This window comes from Theobroma cacao, chromosome 3 (assembly GCF_053813885.1).
Source record: "Theobroma cacao isolate CCN51 chromosome 3, ASM5381388v1, whole genome shotgun sequence".
NCBI lineage: Eukaryota > Viridiplantae > Streptophyta > Magnoliopsida > Malvales > Malvaceae > Theobroma > Theobroma cacao.
This window is the reverse complement of record NC_142641.1, coordinates 3302336-3322667: the sequence shown is the minus strand read 5'-3', so window position 1 is coordinate 3322667 and position 20332 is coordinate 3302336. Positions and strand designations below refer to the sequence as shown.

The following is a 20332-nucleotide window of genomic DNA, read 5'->3' as shown; positions in this document are numbered from 1 at the left end:
AATCCATTTTTAGAAAACTCTTTCCATTTTTGACTTGTCTTCAACCTTTCAAAACTCATAAAAAGTCCAGTTTGAAAGTGTTGACACGACCTCAAACAATTTCCTTTTCTACATTTTGTTATTTGCAAAATAAACTCTTACTCTTACGCAAGAGGGAAATAGCACTGAAACTAGATGTGAATATTTTGGTGTCAATCTAAGAAATCTAGGGATTTTGGATTACTATTTGGATTGAGGAATGGATATTTCTTTTTCTACATGTGAACTTCATTGAGATTGGGTTATGCAGTGAGAGTTAACATTCTTGCCTTTCCCAAAACTCTTGAACATAAGACTTTCAAGTTGAAAGTTTTGAGTTTCAAGTTTAATCATGAAGGTGTCTACCTTTACAGACTGATTGATGAAAACTAGAATAAGAAACTCCTGGAGTAGAAATTCTAATGAAATCAAGACATTAGCAACTTTTTCTTCACCCTTATAGATTGGTACATGTGCATATATAATTTCATTTAAACGTGGGTGGATTAGTAAGAGTTTTGGTGTACGCTGATACAATAGAAGCTTAGAATGCATACACATTTCTTAAATTTTAGAAAAATTCTAGGATGACATTGAACTTTTAGATGTCTCTGCTTATTTTGATTACAATTTTGTCAAAGAATCAGAAATGAGCCAACCTCGAGATTCTTCAGTTGCTGGCCATGAGAGCTCTCCACTTCCTATAGAAATTCATAACATCGATACATATTGGCAGGGTTGCAAGGCATAGATATCCTAAATTGATACAAGAACAAGGGAGAATACATAAAATTGTTGGAAGGAAAAGAGGGATAAAACAAGTTTAGAATCTTGAAATTAGTGTTACCTAAATAGAGGACCAAATTAGTGCCAAAAATGACACAAAGGAATGCGAGTATCTCGAGAGAGGCAACAACCTGTAAGCTAGAGAAATTATATTAAGAAATAAAAATGGCATTGAATTTAGAGTAGAGAAGGTATTAGGCATACAACAATGGCGTACCACACAGAAAATTTTCAGGTGATGCTCTAAAGCAATGATCACTAGCACACCCCATAAGCTTGACAAATATAATTAATTAGTAACAATCAGAGGGTAAAATCTTGTCATAATCTTTAATTAAAAGACCACTTATGGAAAGATGCTACCAACAATCTCAAACTTACTCTCGAAAACTAACAATGCCAGTGGGAGGTTTTCCAAACTCAAAGAAGCAGAGGATGGCAAGCAGAGCCATACTGAAAACATGAAGAAGCATCAAAGCCATGACGCAAAGCAGTGATCTAGCAACCCGGCTGTCCGTAGCTAGTATGGAGAAAACCAAGATTTCTGTAGCCGTGAACATCATTAAGGTAGACAATAGAGCCTTTATCAATTGCCCTGCTCTTGCTGCAAAGAAACAAAACAAAAATCATTCGGGCAGTTAATCGTTTAGGATTTTCTTTTTTGAAGTACTAAAAAAGAGGGATTTGAATATGGTTTTTGTGTACTAGAATAAAGGTTTTCAAAGAGGACTCATTCGACTCAATTAAGGTTTGGTGTCATAGATGTTCGGTGAGTTAGGCCGGGCCTATCGAGCCTCTCTTCTTAAAATCAAGCCTGAACTTGATTTGGTCCGACTTTGCTCATTTAATTATTATTTTAACTCCATAAAATATTATTTGTATTTTTAATATTAAAATTTAATAAAAAATAAATTAATGTCAAGCCAAACTCAAGGCTAAATAAATAATGTCTCAGCTCAACCGTGGAGGGTCGGGTCGAGTTTACGAGTCTGGACGAGTAGCTCGGTCCATAAAAACTTTTATTTTTTTTTTTAATTTAAAGGAAATTTAAATACTGTTTTTTAAATAGAGAGATTATGTATTAATTAATAAACTAAATATTCGAATGTTATAAAAACCTCTACTTGCATTATATATACTTATGAAATTATTTCTCATTTTATAAATTTCATCCCTCTTTAAGTTGGAATCTCAAGCCATTATCACATGAATGTAGACTTGTCCTCTAGTTGAGCGACTCTTTAGGCCTTGTACAGAGTTTTCCAATCTTGAGTTAGTTTGATTATTTTATCATTAAATAGTTTTTTTATTTAATTTTAATTTTAAAATATTAATATAAAATTTATATTTTAATATTTGAATAATAAATAATTTTTAAATGGGTGGATCGGGTTGGAACTTCAACCTATGTTTTAGAGTTACCAACCATATCTGACCCCGGTTCATGAAAGCTCTAAAGCACTCGGATTTGATCTGATCTAATTAATAATTTTACGAGATGAGCTGTTTTTTTAATCTAAAACTTTTATTTTATTTTTCTAAAATTTTCCAAACAAAAAATCATGGAATAAGAAGGTATTCATGTTCTATAATAAATGAAATATTTAAAATAAATAGTTTTAAAACTTAATTAGGAAAAACAATTTAACATTGGAACATCTGCAGTCATCCAATGCATTACACAAGTAGTAAGCTGGTCAAAAAGAAAACAAGTGACCAAAAAGCATATTAGGAAATAACCAAATAACTAAAACCGGATGTTAATTTATAGGTACAATCATAAATTTCATTTATACATAATAACCAAATAAGTCTAATTATAAGAGTAAAGCCAAACAATTATTATAAAAATAAGAAAATATTAAAATATCCGACAAATCAACCATTTGATTACTCACAAAAAATCAATATTTATAAATTTTAATGTTTATTATTTCTGTACCCTTTACAAGTAATCAATTATCTGGATAAAATAGAATTATCCATAACAAATTGAGAGAAAACAAGTATTTATCAAAAATGGAGAAATGGGAACCATTAATAGACAAAGTAGAGGATGAATAATAATAATAAAAAAAAACCTTAAAGCTCTTACCTATTGGATTCGGACTCTCGTGATTAGACATGGTTTTTCTCGTCAAAATTTTATGTATAAATTTGTTAGAAAAATGGTGCTTTGAAGAGAATTTATTTAAATATTCAAATCGTTATGCCCAAAGAGATGTATACGTGGATCTCAAAGCCTATAGCTTTATAGGCTAAAATCAAACATAACTTAGTTGCCAAGGGAACTAAAATAGTGAAACAGTGGATCAAAGAAGAAAAGAATGGCTTTCATATTTAGTATTTACCAAACAAAATATGCGATTTCAATCAGAGGAGAAAAGCAAAGAACAATTGTATTTTTGCTTTTCTTGGAAGAACAATTGTCCTAATTTAGAATATCTTACAGTGAAATTACTTTGCATGTTACTTAACCTTTATATATATGCCTGGATACAGCTTGTGAACTACATGAAATTTGGCTTTATTTAGCTAAATAAACAAGCCTCGATCAAGGGTACTGCTTGACTTGTTTTATATATGTTGGTGAATGTAGCTAGCAAATAAAACTTTTGGAACCCAATTTCATGTTTTATTATCCCAAACTTTTATTTTTATGCGAGCTTTGAGTAATTTATTAGTAAAATACCTTTTTTTTTCTAGTAAATTAGATTAAGATTTAAATAAAAAAATTCAAACAAAGCAATTAATGTATACATCATTTGACAAGTGTTTGATGCATGTGACATTCATGTGTTGCATATTGAAGTTGTGATCAAAGATATCCAACATTAGTTAAATTAAAGGTGTTCTAAGAACTTAAATATAATAAAGAGTCTCTCGATCAATATTCAATTAGTTTTAAATTAGATGTCGGTATTAAAAATTCAATATGGTATTAGAGTTAAATTCTGCATCAATTACATTAGGGGTATCTCAAAAATTTAAAAGTTAAATATAATAAGGATCTCTCTACCTATTGTCAATTGATTTTAGCTTAGATACTTGTCTTTAAAATTCAACATGCTTTGAAAGCTATTCATTAGCTCCTTCGTGAATCCTTTTTATGATTCATATTACATGATATGTTTGTATTCCCAACACGTTAAAAGAAGTAGTTAGGAGTATTTAATTGGTGATAATAAACATCCCATGTCAATTAAATTAGAGGTGTTATGAGAATTTAAATATATTAAAATTTTCTCCACTTATAGAGAATTGATTTTTGATTAGATATCCGACCTCCGCAAAGTATCACCTAACACCAGAATTAATGGAACAAAGAATAAATTCTTTATAAAGTTGGAAGAATATTAGGAACCAAAAAGTTATTTTCTAAACTATGAGAATTAAAATGTTACCTATGTCCTGAAACTCTGAGGATCACTTGTGTAATTTACTCTATTTATTCCCAAACTAAGTCTAAAACATTATTTTAGTACGTATAAAAGAAAAATAAATTAAATAATGACGAGGAGATATTTTGATGAATCCTTAAAACAAAGCAGTAGTCACTATATATAGAAGATATATAAAGAAATAACTTTTACATGAAAGTATATATAAGAATTTATTCGTATACATGTCAGTATTATGAAACCCAAGTCCAAGCCCCAGCACCATAGGCATATTGTCATGGGAATATTGTCACCATTTATAGTTTGATTACAACTTGGAGAAGTATATACAGCAAACCCAAGCCAACGTTGAACTTTCACTTGCTGGCAGCGAGAGCTCTCCACTTTCTATAGGAACTTGTAGCTTCGTGCCATATTAGCAGAGTTGGAAGGAATATATATCCTGAATCGATACATGAACAATGGAATATAAGGAGATCTGTTGGAGGAAATAAGGGAAAACAAGTTTAATCTCTTGATATGATCTTCTTATTACCTATATATAGGATCTTAGAAGGACGGAAAAATACACAGATAAATGCCAACACCTCGAGAGATGTAAGAACCTGAAAGGTATAAAGAAATAATCAAATACACATTGAATTTGGAATTGAGAAGGTATATACATTAAGCAATTCCATATTGACGTACCACAGAGAAAGTTTTTAGTTGATCTGCAGATATAGTGATACAGAATTGCTGCAACCCTTTGCATATGTTCGAATACCTTCCGCTGGAATATGCTTGCAGACCATCTTTCACAAGTTTTTCCCTTGCCCCATAAAATTCCCAGACATTTTCAACCATGAAATTGCTTATATGTTGTTGGATCCCAGCAGTCAAGACTTTCACACGTTCAAAGAGTTTCGCCAGTTCAACGATGGTGATCATTTCAGTGCATTTCGAGATGCTTCTTCTGATAGGATCATTAGAAGATGAATCAAGCGAAGAAGCAATTCTTTTGCTTGATATAATAATATTGTTGGCTATTTCGACTTACTTGTCAATGTGACTTGAGAGAAATTGTTGGAGAAACTCATCAAGTTGAAAGGAGCCGAAGATGGTCAGCAGAATCATATTAAAACGATGAAGAAGCATAAAAGCAGCGATGCAAAGCAGTGCTTTAGCAATCCTGCTATTGGTAATTAATGTAAAGAAGACCAAGATTTCAATTGCTGTAAACATCATCATTGTATACAATAGTATGTTCCTCCTTAGCAATGTAACTGCAAAAGAACAAAAAACACAACTATGCTTCATCTTTTATATCAATATATATACCTTGTTTCAAATATAATTTAAGGTATCTCAATTAATTTATATCTACTCATGAACTATTATTTTATATTAATAATTACTTTTCACATAAAAAATTGAAAAAAGATAAAAAAATTAAGCTCGAGCTTGATCTAGTCTGTTCTGATCATATTTTATCAATACATAATAAAGTTTTATTTAATTTTAATTTAAAATTATAAAATGATATTTTTTATATTTTAACCTACATGGGCAAATTATATAGGTCAAGTACTTGACTTTTAAAAAGGAGATGCGTAGGCCAAGCTCAATACATAAACACCTCTATGTTTTTTAAATACTATTTACGTATGCATTATAGAATTTTTATCCAATTATTTTTACAAAAATGAAGAGTTTGCCTAATTTAAAATTTTATATTTTTGAACAGAAATTTTGAAACAAGAAGGTATTCATTATTTTATAATATCTTTAAGTATATTTAATAGTTTTAATAATTATATAGAGCAGTCAAGAGATAATCAAATGAATTTCTATTCTAAAAAAACTAAAATTAATATAATTTGGAAAAGCATATAATAAGGAAAAAAAATTTAAAAGCTCTACCTGGTCCGTCGCTGTGGCCTTGGCTGTCAGGTATGGATTTTTCGTTCTCAGCATCGTTTGCCATTTTCTTTCTGCCAATTTGTTGGAAGAAGAAGGGAGAGAATTTATTGGTGCCACTTTAAGTAATCAAATTGACTGTAATTCACCATAAATGAATTAAAAAGTCCTAAATGCTTGTTGCTTTATATATAGGCTGAAAATCTACCTAGCTTAGCTGCCAAGGGAATCTAAAATAATCCTATATATTACTAAGTAAAGAAGAAAAGAATTGCTTTATCTCCTAAGAACTAAATATGAGAACTAAACTTTAACTTTAAAATCAGATGAGAAAAAGTAAGGAATAATTGTTGTTTACAATCCCTTAGGAGAAATTTTTTTTTTTTTTTACGTCTTTGTCTTTTAATTGAGTGCCTATGCTTTGGTCAGGCAGAGGCAGTAGGAGGGGCAGGGATTTGAATAGAAATTTAAGAGTTAACTCCAATTTCTCTTTCTAATTATAAAAAATTAGCAGAAAATTCTTTTTTTTTTTTGAGTAACAATTGATTTCGAATTTTAAGTAATATTTATTATGTATAAAAAAATAGAATTTGATAGAGTTTTTTTGTCAAATTTTTGAAGTTCTCAATTAACAACGATTAAATGAAAAAGAAAACTTAAAATCTCAGATTGAGAAGACTTGTAAAGACTGCTCCAGCTCATAAATTTGGTGATTTCTAATAGTTTCCAACAACTAAGAGAGAGATAAACTCATTGAAAGAATTTGACCAAGTTGCTGCAAGTGTCAAGCCATTTTGAGTTTTGAATTATTTTTAGTAAGATGAAGTTAAATATCTAATTAATTTACTTTCAAGATTAAATTATTTCAGTTTGAATCAATTTGGATTCAGATTCCTCCTATTAGGTTAAATTTCACTACTTCTAATTAAGTCTTTTGGATCTTTTCTGAGAGGGTGTTTTAGAAAATTATCAAAGGATGTGGCCCTTTTTTTAAAAAAAAAAATTCATTGAAAAGGCTTATGAATAAATTGTTAATAAAATAAGACATCATAAGATGTTTTTTTTATTATTACTTTTACTATTTAATCTTTGTAACTTTATGCAATTTTAATTTATAATCTATAAATCAAAGCATATCTAGATTACATTAATATTTAAGATACAACTTATTGTTGCCAAAAACAAAGAACGCTTCAATGGGAATGTGAGTACTTGCTTCGAATGTTTTTCATCTCTAAGTCTCACAACTTTTTTATGAACAGTAACTGAGCAAGCAAGACATATATAGGCTACTGGAAATTTAAACGACTTTGCATTTGGATTTCTATTGAGAGAGCAATGCAAATGAATTTACGCATACCCTTAAATCATGTACAAGGAAATGTTTTTTTTTTCTAAACATTATTTATTCATTCGTAGGAGCCAACTCAAGTAGGATGGATAGAATGGGGATATGGCAATGGATTTAGAGATATACAAGAAATTAAAAGATGCATCAGATTCAAAATGTATAATAAATGGATATAATAGACAGGAAATGTGTGAACAATTGATGAGAAATGTACAGAAATTTATTTATTTTCCCAAATTCTGATGGGATATATGTACAGAAATTTATTTATTGCAATTATTTTATTCAATATTATAACCATTGCAGAGGAATCAGACTGCGAACGTGCAAATTGTCATAATGCCAAGCTTCAGGAACTTTTAGGTACTGACTCATCATTGCCAGAAATCTTGTCTAACTTTGTTTCGAAATTCTTCTCAAGCACAGTGGAAATCTTTAACTTGTTGCATAATGCTGGCAAAGTAGCCACACACAGATATCCTAGAAACAGACAATTACAATAATAAGAAACAAGAAAAAAAAATTTAAGTTCATTTGTGATAATATTATTATCCATAATCTGCACATTAAGTTAGGTGTGTTAAAAGAAGATAAAATCTTAATTTATGAAATTCGGAATTCTGATACCACGCGTTATTAGAAGAGATCGAAATTATGCATATTAGAAGAGTAAATGATATATATATATTTTTACCTATATACAGGACTGTGGTTGGAGGGAAACATATGCACATAATAGAGATAACCTGGAGAGAAGCAACAACCTGAAAGGCATACAACTAATAAGAATACAAGCTGTGGAGTTGAGATAAAATAATTGTTAATATTTACTTGAAAGAAATAGAAGTAAATTTGTCATTTACGCACCCCATAGAAGGTCTTCTTTTGGCTTCCTTCTGAAATCATGAGAAGCATCTGCAGGAACTCTTGGCATATTTTTGAATGAAAAATTGCAGGCAAGTTAGGCTTGACAATTGCTGCCAAACCTTGTAGAACTGACTCATATAAGGGCCACAATGCCCCATCTAAACCGTTCTTAATGGATTTTTTTATGGTATCTGTTAGGCTCTTGCCTTGAGTTTCTACGAAAGCGCCTATAACCTTTCCCGCAAAGTCCAACTCTCCGCGGTACTGGTCAATTACTGAACCAATTGCTCTGCAGCTTGTAGATAAAATTATTAATCAGTAGATGCTTTCAAGTGTTTTAAAATTATCACAAACACCAGCAATAAGGTTTCAGATTCAAAAGAAAGGTGATTTCTCATTAACCTTTTTCTTCTTTCTTAAGGCAATGTCTGCAAATGCTTGACTTACCCTTCAACTTTGTTCAAACAAAAATTTATCTTTTCTTCAACGCACTTGTCAAGGTAAAAGGCAGTGAAGACGGACGCAAGAGCCAAACTGACGAGGTTGAGAAGCACGAAAGCAATGATTCGAAGCAATGCTTGAGCAATCCAGTTTTCCACGATTATTGTCGACAAAACCCATATTTCAGTTGCAATACATATCACTGTTGCCGACGAGATCGCATTCTCCCAGAGCAGTAACCCCGCAACTATACAATTTCATAACATAATAAAATCATTATATAGCTGGAAAAGAATACTATTAATTTAACGATTAATTAAATACCTGTTCCCCCTCCCAGAATGTTAGTCAGTGACCTGGATTTGGGGTCCTTTGCCTTTGATACCAGTGTTTGAATAATAGATTTGGGTTCGGGGTGGTCTGCCTGCGATTCCTCATTTTCACTGTTGCTTTGGGTTCCCATCGCTAGTCTTTGAGAACTATTAACTACAAAGATGAAGGATCTCAGAGCCTCCAGCTTTATAGGCAGATACCGTACCAAACCTAGCTGCCAAGGGAACTAAAACATTAATCAAACAAGAAAAGAATGGCATTCAACTTTCTTCAATTGGCAAGAAGCATTGCATTCTCTTCTCAGCAAGAATATCAACACATGAATCATGCTTCAAGTCCTTATTGCACAAGCCTGATTATTTGTTACTCATTTTGCTTAGAATGTGTTTATTAAAATGTTCATACTTGATTAATCTAATTCTCTTTTCTTCTATAAATTATAATCAATTTAGAAATCTTTTTAAGAAAATTATAATTTAGAACCAATTGCGCTACTCATATTTAGATGAAAAATATCATGTAAATTAATACTGTAATTAACCTTCTTTGCAAGCCGAGATAAGATTTGTGCATTGCATAGTGTTTAGTGTATTGAAGAAAGCTTTTGGATTGTTTCATCAATAGTGTAAATGAAACACAAGAACAGGGAGAAAATGGTACATAAAATGCGAGAAAAAAAAAAGGCTCATATTCTTCGTTTTTTTCAAAAATAAAGGATATGCCATAAAATTTGTCACGTGACTAGAGGATGTGAAATAATTTATTTTTCATATGGGCATTAATGAAAAAGAAATAAAAAGGAAAAATGTTATATTTTTATATTTAACACATATCTATCATGCGATGTGATGAAAATTATTCCATTTCATGAACGCCACATGATAATCTCATCTTATTTGGCAAAAGATTAAATATTAATTCACTTAAAATTTTTTGTCCAAATAAGAGTTCAGTTTTATGTAAGTAACAAATAATAGGCTTAATTGATTAATGCAATAAGGGATATAACTATATATACATATATAAATTGGAGTATGAAATTTAATGAATAAAATTAAAAAATATAACTATATATTTCATTTTGGCATTATATATATATATATATATATTAATATATAAACTCATTTTTAGAATTCCAGACCCCGAATCTGACTCAAAAAAGAGATGCCAATGTTCTGCACATTTATAAAAGTAGGGAGTAACGAAGAATAGCATCAGCATCTTACATATGTAGAGCTAACATCACTTGTTATACTTTGGAATTACGTAATACAGCTAGATTCCAAGTGCTTTGCATTTTTCATGTACTTTTTTTTATTTGGGAAGTAAAAGAAAGCAAAAAATGTTGGATACAAAATATTATATATTATATATCTAATTGTTTTATATAGAATTTTGTTACTATACTTCAATTTTATTCAATTTACACCTTTAGGTTTTTTATTTTTTCTATTTTAGATAAAAGTAACAAAATTGACCGAAAGTTGCCTCTTACATTAACAAAATATTCCATAAAATATTTCAATTTTGTTATTTTTTATCCAAAAATCATAAAATTAAAAATATATTACTAAAATTATAAAGTACAATGATAAAATTCAATATTAAATGAGGAAATTATGAGAAATAGTCTTTCTTGATTAGGACATTTTAAAAATAATCATCAAAATAAATTTAACTGTTTTTAGCCATATTTAGCCATAACTTAATAAAAATGCTCTTGAAACTATTTCAAATAAATTAAACCATTCATCACAATTTCTTCCCATTTATGTTTCTGATTTCTCTCTCTCACCATCAGAGTCTCTCAAATTTTATCGATTTCTTTCTTCGACATTCTTTTACTATGCTTCCGATTTCTCTCTCCTGCATTTTTGAATTTCTATTTCTTGCGCTTTCAAGACACCAAGCAATGGTTTTGATGTGCTTGGGTGGGTGGCTATTTGGAAAATTTGATTTTTAAGTATTTTGGGTAAAACTAAAACGGTAGAAATGATCAAAGATATTTGAAATAGCTTTTAATTGAATAAATTCGGGACCTAAACACCAATAAACCCAAAAAATTAAAATTTATAAACCTAGATTTTCAAAGGAATTTTTTTTTATTTTTAGTTGAAATAGGTGCTTTAGATAAGAAAATTTATATTTTGATTTATGAAAGTATGTTAGAAACACTTTAGTCGGTGTCAAATTGTAAAAAAAAAAAAAACAAAAAGAAATTATGAGAGTTGAGAGGATTTGAAATTTTCGTTCGTAAGTAATAATAATATTTTAGACATTAAAGTGTAACAAAATGTTTTTGAATATGGTGTGTAACAATAATATTTTTTCAACATGGCGTGTAACAATAATATTTTTTTTTTCAATATGGCGTGTAACAACCTTTTTTAATCATGACGTGTAATAAGTTTTTGTACATGACGTGTAATAACAGTATTTTTTTCAACATGACGTGTAACAACCTAACCATAGTATGTCGTATATTTCTGTACATGACGTGTCACATGTTTCCGTACATGGCATGTAACAACGTAACTATGACGTGTCACATGTTTCTATCCATGGCGTGTTACATGTTTTTGTACATGGCATGTAACAATCTAACCATAACGTGTCACATGTTTTTGCACATGTCATGTAACATATTTTTGTCCATAACGTGTAACATCATAACGTGTAATTTTATTAAGGGTAATTTTGTCTAACTTGGTTAAAAATAATTAAAATTATAAAAATGGCTATTTTTTAAAACATTTTATCTTTAAGGATTATTTTTAAAAATGCTCCATATTAAATTATAATATAATTTCTCATTAAATCTCTGTCTCCCCTTACTTCTGAACCTAAGTGACAAATTTAGAGATTAAAACTCATTTATGTGTTAAAAGACCCTCTAAATAGTTAACATGTATAGATATTATATTTGGAGAAGCAAAAGGACTTTATGAGTAAGCATAGCTCATTTCATTTAAAAAGTTATTAGTTTAATATTTTCAAGCTTGACTCCATTATTGAACCAAAAAGTTAAAGAACCAAAAAGTTATTTTCTAAACTATAAGAATTAAAATGGTAGGACCTATGTCCTTAAACTCTGAGGATCACTTGTATAATTTACTTTTTTTATTCCCAACTAAGTCTAAAACATTATTTTAGTGTAAAACAAAAATAAATTAAATAATGACGAGGAGATATTTTGATGAATCCTTAAAACAAAGCAGTAGTCACTATATATAGAAGATATATAAAGAAATAACTTTTACATGAAAGTATATATAAGAATTTATTCGTATACATGTCAGTATTATGAAACCCAAGTCCAAGCCCCAGCACCATAGGCATATTGTCATGGGAATATTGTCACCATTTATAGTTTGATTACAACTTGGAGAAGTATATACAGCAAACCCAAGCCAACGTTGAACTTTCACTTGCTGGCGGCGAGAGCTCTCCACTTTCTATAGGAACTTGTAGCTTCGTGCCATATTAGCAGAGTTGGAAGGAATATATATCCTGAATCGATACATGAACAATGGAATATAAGGAGATCTGTTGGAGGAAATAAGGGAAAACAAGTTTAATCTCTTGATATGATCTTCTTATTACCTATATATAGGATCTTAGTAGGACGGAAAAATACACAGATAAATGCCAACACCTCGAGAGATGTAAGAACCTGAAAGGTATAAAGAAATAATCAAATACACATTGAATTTGGAATTGAGAAGGTATATACATTAAGCAATTCCATATTGACGTACCACAGAGAAAGTTTTTAGTTGATCTGCAGATATAGTGATACAGAATTGCTGCAACCCTTTGCATATGTTCGAATACCTTCCGCCGGAATATGCTTGGAGACCATCTTTCACAAGTTTTTCCCTTGCCCCATAAAATTCCCAGACATTTTCAACCATGAAATTGCTTATATGTTGTTGGATCCCAGCAGTCAAAACTTTCACACGTTCAAAGAGTTTCGCCAGTTCAACGATGGTGATCATTTCAATGCATTTCGAGATGCTTCTTCTGATAGGATCATTAGAAGATGAATCAAGGGAAGAAGCAATTCTTTTGCATTATATGATAATATTGCTGCCAATTTCGACTTACTTGTCAATGTGACTTGAGAGAAATTGTTGGAGAAACTCATCAAGTTGAAAGGAGCCGAAGATGGTCAGCAGAATCATACTAAAACGATGAAGAAGCATAAAAGCAGCGATGCAAAGCAGTGCTTTAGCAATCCTGCTGTTGGTAATCAATGTAAAGAAAACCAAGATTTCAATTGCTGTAAACATCATCATTGTATACAGTAGTATGTTCCTCCTTAGCAATGTAACTGCAAAAGCACAAAAAACACAACTATGCTTCATCTTTTATATCTATATATATACATTGTTTCAAATATAATTTAAGGTATCTCAATTAATTAATATCTACTCATGAACTATTATTTCATATTAATAATTACTTTTCACAAAACAAATTGAAAAAAAAAATTAAGCTTGAGCCTGGTTTAGCCTATTCCGATCATCTTTTATCGATACATAATAAAATTTTATATAATTTTAATTTAAAATTATAAAATGATATTTTTATATTTTAACCTACATGGGCAAATTATATAAGTCAAGTACTTGACTTTTAAAAAGGAGATGCGTAGGCCAAGCTCAATACATAAACACCTCTATATTTTTTAGATACTATTTACGTATGCATTATATGAATTTTATCTAATTATTTTTAGAAAAACGAAGAGTTTGTCTAGTTTAAAAATTTATAGTTTTGAACAGAAATTTTGAAACAAGAAGATATTTTTTATTTTATAATAGCTTTAAGTATTTATATTTAATAGTTTTAATAATTAGAGAAAATTGTGAGAAATGACCTTCATAGTAAGGTGACTTAAAAATTGACTGTTTCTATAATTTTAACTGTTTTTAGCCAATTTTTTACATGACTTGACAAGAATACCCTTTAATCCAATTAATCCAAATGAAGGCGCGTCTCGGTTTCTTTCTTTCTGCTCTCTCGCCATTTACCTTAAAATTCCAAAATTAAATCTCGATTTAGATTTAGCTATCCCTCCATCCAGCTCTCCAGCGCCATTGAGGTCTATGTTGGCAGCCAACTTTCTCACGATCCCAAAGTGCAGAGATGACATCAAGGTATTTGTTATAGGTTATTGCATTTATTTAGGGTTATTCATAGAACGAAAAAGTTTATGGGTAAATTATATGAGTTTGGAAACTTAAATCTGGCTAGGGGTAGCAAAATCAATCAGTTTATAGGCGATGCGTGAATATTTGTTAGGCATTGAGTCACTGGATATTAGGGTGTGTGACTGGATATTAGGAATCGTTACTTGTTTATTTGGCATTAGGAGCTTGAATATTTGTTGAGCATTGCGTGAGTTCTTTATAGGTATTACGTGACTGAATATACGTTGAGCGTTGCGTGACAGGTATTACGTGACTAAATATTGTAGACACCTAAAAAAATAATTAATTAATTAATTAATTAAATTAAATTATAATAAAATAAAATATAAAGTAAAATAAATAAATAAATAAATAAAAAGAGAGGGAATGGCTGGGCATACGCCCAGCCATCCCTTCCCCAACCACGACGCATGATGGGGTTCTGGCCACCAACTCCTTGGTGCCAGAACCCCATTGCCGGGTTGTCTAAATTTTTGGACAACCCGACTTTTAAGGACACCACCTGCAACACCGAAAAGAACAGAGAGATAAAAAATTCAAAATCTACCAGCAGCAAGCTACCTAGCCACACAAAAAAAAAAATAAAAAAAAGCAATCAGAAAAGAACCCAAAAAAGAAAGCCAAAAGATCAGTGTTTGAACAAAATGGGGTTCGGGTAGTGGGGGAAAGGAAGGGAGCTGATCTGTGCGAGTGTGTTCGGCTGGCAGTGAATAGAGAAGAGGGTCCGGTCGCAGGGGAGGTGTCGGCGCAGGGAAGAAATCGGTGAAGGGAAATCGATCAGAGGCGATTTAAGGGAGTAGATCTAGATCCGATTGATGGGTTTTGGAGAGTAACATGGGGATTTCGAGGTTAGAGAGAGTGTGAGGAAGCCGACGAAAGATTTGGGAGAAGAGAGGGGAGGACGTCGGCGTCGGCGAAGAGAGGAAAGTTCTTTTTTAGAGAGAAGGCAGAGGGAGTGGCCGGTTAGAGAGAGAAAATGAAAGTCGAAAATGAATAGAAAATGCTAAAACGGGGTTTTTATACCTAGAGGTAGGAGAGCAAAACGGTGTCGTTTTAGTGGAGTGGCAGAAGTTGGAAGGTCCAGGCCCAAATGGCGTCGTTTTGAGCGACTCCACAAGCACCAAACGGTGCGTTTTGAGTTCTGCCTTGTGGGCCTCAAGAGGCAGGCCGGGTGTAGTGGACTTGGGCTCCTGTGGGTTATTGAGTTGGGCTAATTCAAGCCCAGAAAGGTAACCCATCTTCCTTGGTTTGAGCTCATTCCAATTAATTTTGAGTTAGTCCATTTTATTAAATTAATTACAATTTTTGGTTGTCATGATTTAAAATATAGTAGGGAAAGTTATTTATATATATGTATATATATCATGAATGCTTACATTTAATATTAAAAAAATCAAAAACTAATAATGATAGTAATAATAAAAAATAATGGTAAAAATGCATAGTTTAGAAGAATATATATATATATATATAATAAGTAAATAAATAAATAAATTCATAATAGATTTAGTTTTTTTTAAATAAAAAAAATATAGTAATAATGATAAGTAAATAAAAAATGAATGAAATGATTCTTTGAAAAATTTCACCTAAGAGAGGTAAAGAGTTGCCTCTTCTAAGTGGGATTTTTTTGAACGCGAAATTCGAGACAAATTTTCACCGAAGCGTCGGGATAAATCCGAACTCCAAACTTCAATATCTATTAACTCAAATAATCGTTGCTAAAATAATAATATATATATTGAGAAAAATAAATCTACATTTAAATCTAAGTTAGTGTAGTTAATTAATTAGAATTAAGTTAACCATTAATTTAATTAATTGTTTATTCGATTAAAGAAGGAAAATAATACATAAGATGGAATATTAATTCACTATGCTAGTTAAAGAATATATGTTTAGATAGGAAACTCTAAAAAAAATCATAATAATAAATGATTAATAACAAATAATACTAAGTATATAAACAAGGTGATAAATATTTAAATACATAGTTGGGTGAATTATGAACCACCTAATTCAATAAACGCGTGCATGTAGACATCAGCATTTTATCCTGTCATAGCACGTCACATTTATCTTGCAAATGGTGCGAGAATTCCGATGATGGAATTTCCCCGAAGAGCTTGTAGAGACGAGTTCTTTTGAGGATATCTCTAAGTGAGGAGAATTTCGAGACTTCACCAAAGTGTTGGGATGGTCTTCGAATAATTTTCCGATAAAAGATTACCGACTCCATTATTTAAAATAAACAAGTCATGACATCATTTTACGCTTGCATCATGCGCATACGTAAAACCAAATAAAAAAACTCAGTCAGTCAATTTAATAAAAATTTAATTAATAAAGTAGGGATTAAATTAAGAGAAGGCTATATTAAGATAACATAAGATTAAATGGTACCGTTCGTGGAACGGACGTCACGGAGGTGCTAACCCTTCTTCGTGCGTAACCGCACTCCTGAACCCATCTCTAAAAATGTGGACCAGTTCTCGTTCTTTCGACGAACCTAAAATTAATTTAGGACTTCGTCGATTAGAATCAGATTAATAGATGACCAATCACACCTAGATAAAAAAGATTGGTGGCGACTCCTAAACCATTTAATTTTCACCCGCGTCTGGCAGACGGGTTCCCGGACCTGCACGTTACGACAAATGGCGACTTCACTAGGGATTTCGAGAGTCAAGCCATATATTAATCATAAGTTATCTTAAGCCTTAAATAATTTGTTGTTTTCCCTAGCATCAATTTTGCATATTTTTGTTTAATGCATTCAGTTATTTTATTACTACTTCATTGTTTTTAATAATTGCAGGAAATTTAGGATAAGGGGAATGTGAAATTATTGGTCCAAGGTCAGTATATTCCTTCTCACACACTACACATCTTGCATTCATGCATAAGCCTTCTACCCGAGCTTTGTCCTTAATTGGGAGGGAGTTAAGTAGCTACGCTCTCGTGAGGTGATAACCTCCGCATGGGCTAGTGAAGACTCCCACTCAGATCGAACCTAGTCCGTTTGAAGCCTGTAATGGGTGAGGACCGAGGTGCCTTACTGGTCCATGTGGACGATAGTGAGGAGCGATTTGGGAACCTTTAGCTCCATTTTCAACCCAAACTCAGCATGTAAAATACCGAGAGTCACCTTTGCTTAAGTAGAGCTTCACCCGTGAGAATATACCTTTTAACTAGGTACACATGAAGGAATTTTCATAATCCCCTTGTTCTAAATTCTTCTCCGCGAGTAATAAAGGTATCAGGTTATTAATTACTTTCGTTCATCTTTTGAAATTCTTGTTTATAGTGCTAACTTGAATTTTTTGTCATATGCATATTTGCATCATAATAGGAAAAGTATTTGTCACTTGACAACTATTAACAGAGTAGATCCAGTTGCATACATGGAGTCATCATGGCCATCCTCAAGTTACGATGGAATTTATGAAGTGACTCCGCATATGGCGAGTGCCCAACAAAGTGAAGGAGATTGCTTGTCAAAGGATCACTTCTCATCACTACTTGATGGGGTCCACCTTGATCTTAAACAGAACGACTTCACCGATTTGCTCAACATATGAGATAAGTGGGGGGCTACCACTCGGGCAAATTTCGATAGGAAATATGGCCATATAGCTCGACTCCTTAAGGTCCAGATAGATGAACAGTTGTTGAAGGCTATTGTGCAATTTTGGGATCCGTCATATAGATGCTTCGTGTTCAATAAGGTGGATATGGTCCCCACAATCGAAGAGTACTCGGCTCTCTTACAAATCGATCTTGATAATCTGGATAAGATATATTAGAGAGGACAAAAGACCAGACATAGGTGAAAGTTAGCCAAGATAATGGGTATTACCCCGACGGAAGTTGATCAAAATCTAAGAAAAAAAAGGGACAATGAGTGTATCCCATGGAGTTTTCTACGTAGCTATATCATGAAGCATCGGGACACCGAGCAAGGACAGCTTGTGATGGCCTTGGGAATTTACGGGCTAGTGATCTTTCCAAAGTCTTGGGACATATAGATGTCGGAATTATAGAATTCTTCGAGCAAGTCATCAACAAGGCCAATCCTTCACCCTCTATTCTAGTGAAAACTTTCAGATCATTGAATTACTGTTGAAGAAAAGGGGAAGGACGATTTATGGGATGTGCACAGCTTCTTTCTATCTGGATAGTAAGTCACTTTGAATGCAAGGTCGATAAGTTCAGAAAGCCATTTCATCTGCAAACCGCCCCTATCAGAGAATTTTGTGAGAGTGAATGGCCAGAAAATAGGACTAAGGAGCAATGGATCTCTAGACTTCGAGAACTCATGAGTGTGGAAGTAACATGGAGAGCTCCGTGGATGCCGCATCACCCGGTCTTGTACAAATGTGAAAATAAACCTTGGGTACCGTTAATGGGGCCACGGAGAGCCATCAATTATGCCCCAATTATGGTGAGAAGACAATTTGGGTCAGAGCAGTTTGTGCCGATGACACACCGACTTAATGCTTTGGAGTTTGCTTATGGAGAGTCGATTTTCTGAAAAAGATTGAGGATATTGCGCAAGCCTGAAAGAAAACTAGCCGAGTTGATCAAGGGAGATACACCGATGAAGTGACTACCGGATATCAGATATGGCATGACTAACGAGTTAAGGATGTGGTATATCCGAAAGAATATGCACTGCGTGGCCCAGTTGATCCAGAACCACAAGACGCTTTGCTCGAAAGTGAGTTGGCTCGAAAGAAGTCCAAAGTTGAAAATGCCAGTTGGAAGCAACGGTATGAAGACCTCCAAAAAGAGTGCCAGAAAATGAAAAAAGAGGTAATTGAACAAAGAAAAAAGGTCCAAAAAATAGAAGGGAAGTGTGAGAGCCTGAATGATAAGTTTTCTGCCACAACCAATGAACTTCAAAGGGAAATACAAGTGAGAGAAAATCGAGGCAATGAACTTCAAGCGCACAATGATGGATTAAGAAGTCAAGTGCGATTCGAACAAGAGTCCATCCAATTACTAAGACAGGAGTATGAAGAGCTCGAAGGGGTCATGACGACTTATCAACAGGAATATGAACGCCTCAAGCAACAGAGCACCAGAATTCAAGAGTGGGGTGAATCTTACAGACAAGCTTATACAGAGAAACACGACCAGATGGATTACTTGGTTTGGCAAATGAGGGAGGTGGCTTACAAGGCGAGAAACATGGCTTGAAAGACGGACATATTAAGGAGCCAGGTCTTTCCAGTTGGAAAACGAGAGCAACGGTTGATTAAGTATTTATATGAGGTGTATAACCATTATAATAAGATTGGCGAATATTTCTAGATGACTCCTGAGTTGTAATCAAAGACAAATATCTTATGCAATGGATGACTTTGTTGTTGGGTGTCATGTGACAAATACTTTTAGTACATAATCATTCATACATACATAAATCATCATTTCATGACAATAAGTATTTTCATCTAAAAATAAAGATAATGGGTTCATTTTTTCATTCATGCATTGAATACGCATCTAATTCATGTTCATGATTACAATAAGGTTCCAAAATAGCTCGACCACCTAAGCCAAGTGACCAACGTGTCCATAATACGCGTCAGTGAGCAAGGATCATGGAAGAAGAACAAAGAGAGCGAATGGACAGAATGGAAAGAGCTAAGGAAGAAATGAAAGAACAGTTAGCAAAGATGATGGAATTGATGATGAGTTTCAGTAAAGGAAAAAGAGCGATCAAAGAGCCAGCTCTGTCAGAAAACCCACCAGCTCAAGACAGTGGAAACCAAAGGGGTGATCCACCCAATCCCCCAGGGTTCACTCCACCACATGCCCAAACCTCTCAAAGGGTCCACCCTCAAGTGATACCATCCGTTTATTACAATGCACCACCTCCGATGGGCCATCAACCAACGCATGGGCAATTTGGGCCATATTCTGGGATAAATCTTGCTGAACCAATACACGTCCCAGATTTAGACGATCCAAAAGAACAAGAGAAACTAAGAAAGGACTCGTCATAAATAGGAGAA

General features: G+C 32.6%; 4 protein-coding genes across 4 annotated transcripts; all 4 read right to left on the bottom strand.

The window, feature by feature from the left end:
* Positions 1-598: 598 nt before the first annotated feature.
* Positions 599-3007, bottom strand: LOC18604189 (uncharacterized). Its single transcript, XM_018118038.2, has 5 exons — positions 2900-3007; positions 1186-1408; positions 1022-1079; positions 866-935; positions 599-774 (listed from the first exon to the last, which is right to left on the bottom strand). The coding sequence occupies exons 1-5, from the start codon at positions 2928-2930 to the stop codon at positions 689-691; spliced, it is 468 nt and encodes a 155-aa protein (XP_017973527.2). The 5' UTR covers positions 2931-3007; the 3' UTR covers positions 599-688.
* Positions 3008-4711: 1704 nt separating this feature from the next.
* On the bottom strand, positions 4712-6245 carry LOC148763471 (uncharacterized). Its single transcript, XM_088804354.1, has 4 exons — positions 6108-6245; positions 5245-5470; positions 4896-5160; positions 4712-4810 (listed from the first exon to the last, which is right to left on the bottom strand). The coding sequence occupies exons 1-4, from the start codon at positions 6169-6171 to the stop codon at positions 4712-4714; spliced, it is 654 nt and encodes a 217-aa protein (XP_088660480.1). The 5' UTR covers positions 6172-6245.
* A 1408-nt stretch (positions 6246-7653) lies between these two features.
* LOC18604187 (uncharacterized) lies at positions 7654-9290 on the bottom strand. The gene is made up of 5 exons (XM_018117179.2): positions 9088-9290; positions 8770-9010; positions 8323-8611; positions 8150-8219; positions 7654-7935 (listed from the first exon to the last, which is right to left on the bottom strand). The coding sequence occupies exons 1-5, from the start codon at positions 9224-9226 to the stop codon at positions 7805-7807; spliced, it is 870 nt and encodes a 289-aa protein (XP_017972668.2). The 5' UTR covers positions 9227-9290; the 3' UTR covers positions 7654-7804.
* A 3055-nt stretch (positions 9291-12345) lies between these two features.
* LOC148763470 (uncharacterized) lies at positions 12346-15550 on the bottom strand. The gene is made up of 5 exons (XM_088804353.1): positions 15336-15550; positions 13204-13335; positions 12855-13119; positions 12700-12769; positions 12346-12606 (listed from the first exon to the last, which is right to left on the bottom strand). The coding sequence occupies exons 1-5, from the start codon at positions 15548-15550 to the stop codon at positions 12521-12523; spliced, it is 768 nt and encodes a 255-aa protein (XP_088660479.1). The 3' UTR covers positions 12346-12520.
* Between the last annotated feature and the right edge of the window lie 4782 nt (positions 15551-20332).

Bases quoted from the DNA above. Each gene is read 5' to 3' on its own strand.
- LOC18604189 (XM_018118038.2), bottom strand. From the start codon at position 2,930: ATGTCTAATCACGAGAGTCCGAATCCAATAG. The intron at 1,409-2,899 runs GTAAGAGCTTTA...GTTTCTTTGCAG, and splicing joins CGAGAGTCCGAATCCAATAG to CAAGAGCAGGGCAATTGATA. The intron at 775-865 runs GTAACACTAATT...GTATCAATTTAG, and splicing joins TAATTTGGTCCTCTATTTAG to GATATCTATGCCTTGCAACC.
- LOC148763471 (XM_088804354.1), bottom strand. From the start codon at position 6,171: ATGGCAAACGATGCTGAGAACGAAAAATCCATACCTGACAGCCAAGGC. The intron at 5,161-5,244 runs GTAAGTCGAAAT...TGATCCTATCAG, and splicing joins CTCTCAAGTCACATTGACAA to AAGAAGCATCTCGAAATGCA. The intron at 4,811-4,895 runs GTACGTCAATAT...TATACCTTTCAG, and splicing joins AACTAAAAACTTTCTCTGTG to GTTCTTACATCTCTCGAGGT.
- LOC18604187 (XM_018117179.2), bottom strand. From the start codon at position 9,226: ATGGGAACCCAAAGCAACAGTGAAAATGAGGAATCGCAGGCAGACCAC. The intron at 8,612-8,769 runs GTAAGTCAAGCA...TACAAGCTGCAG, and splicing joins TGTTTGAACAAAGTTGAAGG to AGCAATTGGTTCAGTAATTG. The intron at 7,936-8,149 runs GTAAAAATATAT...GTCTGTTTCTAG, and splicing joins AACCACAGTCCTGTATATAG to GATATCTGTGTGTGGCTACT.
- LOC148763470 (XM_088804353.1), bottom strand. From the start codon at position 15,550: ATGGGTTACCTTTCTGGGCTTGAATTAGCCCAACTCAATAACCCACAG. The intron at 13,120-13,203 runs GTAAGTCGAAAT...TGATCCTATCAG, and splicing joins CTCTCAAGTCACATTGACAA to AAGAAGCATCTCGAAATGCA. The intron at 12,607-12,699 runs GTAATAAGAAGA...GTATCGATTCAG, and splicing joins TACTAAGATCCTATATATAG to GATATATATTCCTTCCAACT.